This window comes from Carlito syrichta, unplaced genomic scaffold (genome assembly GCF_000164805.1).
Source record: "Carlito syrichta isolate Samal-C Ts95f unplaced genomic scaffold, Tarsius_syrichta-2.0.1 Scaffold117971, whole genome shotgun sequence".
NCBI classification, from domain to species: domain Eukaryota; kingdom Metazoa; phylum Chordata; class Mammalia; order Primates; family Tarsiidae; genus Carlito; species Carlito syrichta.
In genome coordinates, this window is record NW_007062067.1 from 28,956 (window position 1) to 35,558 (window position 6,603).

At 58.7% G+C, this 6,603-nt stretch overlaps 2 protein-coding genes across 2 annotated transcripts in view; one reads left to right on the forward strand and one right to left on the reverse strand.

The window, feature by feature from the left end:
- ERCC2 (ERCC excision repair 2, TFIIH core complex helicase subunit) overlaps positions 1-5,799 on the forward strand; it is a 14,712-nt gene extending 8,913 nt beyond the window's left edge. The window contains 10 exon segments of the mRNA XM_021707440.1: positions 63-146; positions 250-351; positions 1,686-1,749; positions 2,275-2,396; positions 4,056-4,148; positions 4,240-4,312; positions 4,558-4,628; positions 4,739-4,882; positions 5,032-5,175; positions 5,676-5,799. Of these exon segments, the coding sequence (XP_021563115.1) occupies positions 63-146; positions 250-351; positions 1,686-1,749; positions 2,275-2,396; positions 4,056-4,148; positions 4,240-4,312; positions 4,558-4,628; positions 4,739-4,882; positions 5,032-5,175; positions 5,676-5,768 (990 nt within the window). The 3' untranslated portion in view covers positions 5,769-5,799.
- Positions 5,800-5,886: 87 nt separating this feature from the next.
- The window catches only part of KLC3 (kinesin light chain 3), a 4,634-nt gene continuing 3,917 nt past the window's right edge, over positions 5,887-6,603 (reverse strand). The window contains exons 7-8 of the mRNA XM_008047847.2: positions 6,393-6,456; positions 5,887-6,081 (exon numbers count right to left, since the gene is read on the reverse strand). Of these exons, the coding sequence (XP_008046038.2) occupies positions 6,010-6,081; positions 6,393-6,456 (136 nt within the window). The 3' untranslated portion in view covers positions 5,887-6,009. The remainder of the gene's footprint in view (positions 6,082-6,392; positions 6,457-6,603) is intronic.

Sequence of the window (6,603 nt, forward strand, 5' to 3'; positions counted from 1 at the left end):
CGGGGGGGGGGGGTGAAGGCACCACCGGCCAGGGGCCCTGCCCTCCTGGCCCTCACCCCCAGGTCTCTGTCCACAGCTGCATGGACGCCTCGCTAGCCATCAAACCCGTGTTCGAGCGCTTCCAGTCTGTCATCATCACATCCGGGGTGAGGACCCTTCCTCTGCTCCCTCCCCACCCCTGCTCTCCTCCTGGGGGTTCCTGCTCCCTGCCTGGGCCTGCTGAGCCCCCTCGCCTCGTCCCTGCCGCAGACGCTGTCCCCGCTGGACATCTACCCCAAGATCCTGGACTTCCACCCCGTCACCATGGCGACCTTCACCATGACGTTGGCCCGGGTCTGCCTCTGCCCCATGGTGAGTGCGAGTGGGTGGGGGTGGGCTGGAAGGGAGACGGGAGGGAGGGGCCGCTTCCCTCTCCAGCTTCCTCCACTGCTCAGGCAGGAGAGCTTCACCGCTCAGAGTCCAGGTTCTGATTCAGACAGACCTGGGCTTGATTCTGCTTCTTCCTGCGGGTGTGACTCCCAAGCCTCAGTTTTCTCATCTGTGAAGTGGGAATGCTTCCTTCCCAATCTCCCGGAGCTGTCTGGAGGACTCAGAGAGAGAATGAGTGTAAAACGCTTTGTGTAGCCCAGGGCCTGACGCCAGGCGAGCACTTAGGCAACACCTTGGTTAACGTGGCTTTGCTGGTCATCATCTGGTTGTGGCTTGGGTAAATGGCCTTCCCCTCTACCTCAGTCTCCTTCTCTTTAACATGGGCATCTTTTTTTTTTTGAGTTCAAGTCCCACTCCATCGCCCAGGCTGGAGAGCAGTGGCACACTCACGGCCACCCCAGTGTCGACCTGCTGGGCTCAGGCGACCCTTCCGCCTCAGCCTTCTGGGTAGCTGGACCTACAGGTGCATGCTACCATGCCCAGCTAATTTTTTATTTATTGTAGAAACGAGGCCTCATCAAGTTGTCTGGGCTGGTCTCGAACCCGCGGGCTCAGGCAATCCACTCGCCTCTACCTCCCAAAGGGCTGAGACTACAGGATGAGCCACCGAGCCTGGCCAACGTGGGCATCTTAATACAGGCCCTCAGTGCCTTACCTGAAGTCCTGGGGCCGCGTGTGTTTTAGAATTCAGAATTTTCCAGACTTTAGACATGAGGCATGTGCTGCATGGTTTGTGATGCCCCCCATGGGGTCTAGGCTGTTCCTCCGTATTTCAGCAGCGAAGATTTTGAGGCCTCACTCTGAGGGATAAGATAGGCCCCTAAATAGACTCAGGCCAGGGCAGATTTTGCAGTTTAATGAGTTTGTGCCAAACTTTAAAAAAAATGTGGCATTATTCAGAGTTTTTTGGTTTTTGAGATTGCCCTTCAGAGGTTGTGGGCCAGCAGTGACCACTCCCTGTATGGTGTTTTTGTGAGGTTTGCAGTGGGGACACATCAGCATGGTGACAAGTGTTCTTGGGGATCTGGTTGGCCTGGAGGCTGTACTGGCTAGCATGTGGACAGACTCAAGTTCAATTCCATCTCTGCTGTTTATGTGCTGTGTGACCTTGGGCAGGTGACTCACCTTCTCTGAGCCGAGGTCATGTGTGCAGTACCGATTACAGGGTTCGTTCAGTGACACTATGTCTATAAAAAGCTTAGAACAGTACTAGCAGGTGACATACTGCTTTATCATGACTCTGCTGCTCTCTCCAGATCATCGGCCGTGGCAATGACCAGGTGGCCATCAGCTCCAAGTTTGAGACCCGGGAAGATATTGGTATGTGGTCTGTGGGGTCGGTTTTTGTGGGTTTCTGTGGGTTCCCAAAAGGGAGGTGTATCAGTCAGATGGGTTGAATCACACTGCCATAACAAACAACCCCAAATCTCAGTTGCTTAACCCACAGAAGTTTCTTCTTGGCCACGGTGCCTGTCCCTCGTGAGCTGGTGGGGCCTGCCCTGTATCACTCTGGGACTTTCCACCATTGGGCACATCAGGGGCAGTATGATGTGACTGGTGGGGGGGGATCATGGTGAATTGTTCACCTGCTTGTAAGGGTGTTCACCTGGCGGTGACACGTGCCACATCTGCACTCATTTCATTGGCCACGGCAAGTCATGTGACTATGCCTGACTTCAGGGGCCAGGGAGGCAGTACTCCCACAGGCCTGAAAGGAGGAGAGGTGGGATATATGTGAACAACCCTGCAGACACCCTCAGTAGGGTTTCTGGGAACCCCAAGTTCAAGATGGAGTTGGGAGGAGGACCTGGGTGGGGAAAGGGCCTGACCTCTGACCCCTTGCAGCGGTGATCCGGAACTACGGGAACCTCCTGCTGGAGATGTCCGCGGTGGTCCCCGATGGCATCGTGGCCTTCTTTACCAGCTACCAGTACATGGAGAGCACCGTGGCCTCCTGGTACGAGCAGGTACGCCAGGCACCACAGCCGTACTGCCCTGAAGGCCCTCTCCTCAGCTCTGGCCTGCCCCTCTGTGTGCTGGCTTCATTCCCCTTAAGTTTTCAGTGGTGACATGTGTCCTGTGTAGCCAGAGAGTGCAAACAGCACATATGGACAGTGTAAAGAATAGACAACCTGTGCCCTGCCCCCACCACGTCAGATGAAGAACTAAGACACGAGGCTGGGTGTGATGGCTCACACCTGTAATTACAGCACTTTGGGAGGCTAAGGTGGGAGAATCGCTTGAGCTCAGGAGTTGGAGACCAGCCTGGGCAACATAGCGAGGCCCCCATCTTTACAAAAAAAATATATATATAGCCTGGCTTGGTGGTGTGCCAGCAGTCCTGGCTACTTGGTAGGCTGAGGCGGGCAGATCACCTGAGCCCAGGAGATCAAGGTTGCAGTGAGCTGTGGTGCCACTGCACTCCAGCCTGGGTGACAGAGTGACACCCCAACTCAAGAAAAAAAAAGAACTCGGACTCAATGAGCACCTCTGTGATACTCAAAGGTATGCCCGTGGCAGATTTTACCTCACCCCTGCCTTGTGGATTCCTTGTTCCCTCGCTGCTTTTCTTGGGGTTGGCCCCATCCCTGTGTCCCTCCATCACATCTGGCATGGCGGGGAGACCTTGGGTAGCAGGCATGACTAGCTGGGTGCTGTACCATTAGAGGAAGGTTCTGGAACATTCAGGCTGAACTAGACTTGGGCCAGAGCCTCAAGTCTACAGGAGGAGGCAGAAACAGAGCTCGCTGCAGCCAGGCATTGGTGAACGGCAGGGAGTGGGTGGGAGGGGGCTGTTCTGTACTACCTCTGAGCCCGGCCCTCGGGTGCTTTGAAGCAAGCACTTCTTCATGGGACATGAGTGAACTTGGCTAACCCTAGTATGGGGGTGGGGACCTCCTCCCTCACAGCCAAGACCTCAGATGGGTTTTCCACACGTGGGAGAGATGGCTGCCGGCCACTGATCCCTGCATCCTGGGTACCTTTGTGTCCTATGTAAGAAAGCTTTGCCTATCCCAGGGTCACTAAGATAGGCTATTTCGTTTTAGCTTTCACATCTAGGTCTGTGAGGTGCCTCAAGTTCATCTTTGTGTGTGGTGTGAGGTAGGGGTTAGAGTTTATTTTTCTTCCGTTGGGAAATCTACTTGCTCTGGTACCATTGACTGAAGAGCTTTCTCTTTGGTGGATTGCACAGCTGACTGTGTGTTTCTGCATCCTCCATTTGGTCCCACCGGTCTGTGTGTTTGTCCTTGATCAGTTCCAAAGGGCCTCTCTCACAGTGTCATGGGTGAAATCTCAGGCAAGCTTCTGACTGGCACGCCAGGCTTACAGTCAGCCCCTCCACCAGTCGCTGGCAGGGGACAGAGAGTCTTGATTGGCCACCTTGGGCCCCAGGCCTGCCCATTTGCCCAGCAGTGATCGGTTCCCCGCCTGGATCACTATTTCCCAAAGGAAGTGAGGTTGGATAGTCCTACTCCCTTCCTCCCATATCTCAGCTGGGCAAGTTGAGGCCCGAGAGAGATGACTGCACATTGGATCCCTAGCAGACTTGGTGTGACCAGGTCAGCCGTGCCCTGAATCCACCTTCTGCCACTGCCAACCTTGGCCTCCCTGGTGCCCTTCTCTAGGGCATCCTTGAAAACATCCAGAGGAACAAGCTGCTCTTTATCGAGACCCAGGACGGGGCTGAGACCAGTGTCGCTCTGGAGAAATACCAGGAGGTGGGTGTGGTGGGGAGGCTGAAAGACAGTGGGAGTGGACTGAGGCGGTGACTCTGGGGAGTGACAGCCTGTGTCTTGGCCTCCCACCCAGGCCTGCGAGAACGGCCGCGGAGCCATCCTGCTCTCGGTGGCCCGGGGCAAGGTGTCTGAGGGAATCGACTTTGGTGAGTGGGCCGGGCTCTCCCTGCCTGGTACCTGTGTGGGGCTCTCTGGAGCTGGGTCTTCCCCCTCAGGAGACTTCCCCCCCACAGCCTGGGCACACAGGGACCTCCCTCCCTCCCGTCCCTGGGTACCCGTGGGCGCACACTCTCCCCACTCTGACAGCACAGCCTGGGGCACGCAGGGCCGGCCCTCTTTTCTCTCCAACCAGCCGGGTTATAACCGCTCTCCCTGCCACCCCGCCCTTCAGTGCACCACTATGGACGGGCTGTCATCATGTTTGGTGTCCCCTACGTCTATACCCAGAGCCGAATTCTCAAGGTGAGCGGACTGTGGCCGTAGGACGCTAGGGCATTTCTCGGGCTCCCACCCTGGACCTGCATGGTCTGGGAAGGGCCGGCTCTCATCCCTGGGCCCCCTGCCCTCTGCAGGCACGGCTGGAATACCTGCGGGACCAGTTCCAGATCCGAGAGAATGACTTTCTCACCTTTGACGCCATGCGCCACGCGGCCCAGTGTGTGGGTCGGGCCATCCGGGGCAAGACCGACTATGGCCTCATGATCTTTGCCGACAAGGTGCAGGCTCAGGGCCCCCTGTTCCCCCCACCCTGGCCCAGAAGCCAGCTGTTTCCCATTCAATTTCCAGATGGGGAGGGTTGCAGGGTGGAGGATGACACGGGCTCCCTCCGATGGGGGTCCTGATGCTCCCCCCCCGCTGCTCTCAGCGGTTTGCCCGGGCAGACAAGCGGGGGAAGCTGCCTCGCTGGATCCAGGAGCACCTCACAGACGCCAACCTCAACCTGACCGTAGATGAGGGCGTCCAAGTGGCCAAGTACTTCCTGAGGCAGATGGCACAGCCCTTCCACCGGGTGAGGCCCGTGCTCCCTTCCCGTCACCCTCCCATCCTGGGTTCCTCCTCCAGAAAGTCCCCAGGACTTCTCCCGCTCCCTGGGACTTCTCCCGCTCCCCAGCTCCAGCCACAAGGAGAAGTTTAGTGTGCACCCATGTGCAGGCCCTGGAGACTGGGGAGGAGTCAAAGGGCCACAGATGCCGGCAGCTGGCCCAAGGTGGTGGGTGAGAGAACTTGGGGTGAGAAGGTGCCAGGCTCTTTCAGGAGGGGCTCATGCTGGCCTTGGGAGAGCTCTTCCTTCCTAGACTGATTCTCTGACTCTCCCTCCCTTGGCCTGTCTCCGGTTAGCACGGACAGCACACTCTCTACCGTCATTTCCAAGTTCCAACCCCCATCCTGTAGTCCTGCTGTCCCTGTAGTCTGGGACCCCTGGGTCCCCATCGGGGCGGTAGGGGACCTGTAGCAGCCGTCTTGGTCCCCACCCTGTGTCTGACACCTCCCTCTCCCTGTCCCCTCCAGGAGGATCAGCTGGGCCTGTCCCTGCTCAGTCTGGAGCAGCTGGAGTCAGAGGAGACGCTGCGGAGGATAGAGCAGATTGCCCAGCAGCTGTGAGGGGTGGGCGGGCCATAAAAGGTGTCTGTGACGACTCTGAGTCTTGTCTGGCCCGGGGTCCCGCGCTCTGAGGGTGCCTTAGGGAGGGGACTGTCAGAGCCTCACTGTCAAAGCCATAGCCTTTAATCGCAGCAGCCGGGGATGGCGGGAAGCCTGCTCCATGGGCACCCTGAGGCGGGGAGTCAGGAGATGAATGCCCCTGTCCCCCCCAGATGCTGCGTCCAGTATGGTCCAGTCGGCTCTAGCGGGGGCTCAGGTCCTGGGTGCTGGCGCTGAGGATCCGAGGGGCCTTGCCCAGATGCCGGCTGGGGAACTGGGGGCGGGCACAGGGTGTGGTTGAGGCCAGGCGAGGGCGGGCACAGCTCTTCTCCAGCTGCACCGAGGCCATGCCCCTGCCCTGTGTCCGCCTCCCAGGTTCACATTCACCTGCCACATCCAGCCTGGCAGCCAGCTTGGTCCACACTCTCGCCTCTGCCCCAGGGAAAACCCACCTGTTCCCGCCCTGGGGGCCTTCCAGCACCACCTGCCCCCTCCTGGCTCATGCCAGCCTGACTGCCCGCCTTTCCCTGGTCTCTGGGCCTGCCAGGCCCCGTCCCTGCCCCAGGCGTCCCTCTCGCCCCTCACCTGAGTCCCGGCGGCCCTCGGGCCCTCCACATTCAGCACGTTGAGTGACATGGCTCTCTTCATTCTGCCAAGGAGGTGGGTGGGGAGTAAAGCCTAGACGTCCGGCTCCCACTCGGGGAGGGGCCTTTCCGGCACAGGGTTGGATCCACAGCGCAGGGGCAATGGGAGCCACGGAAGGCGCTCGAAGGGGACAGGGCGGGGCAGGCTGAGC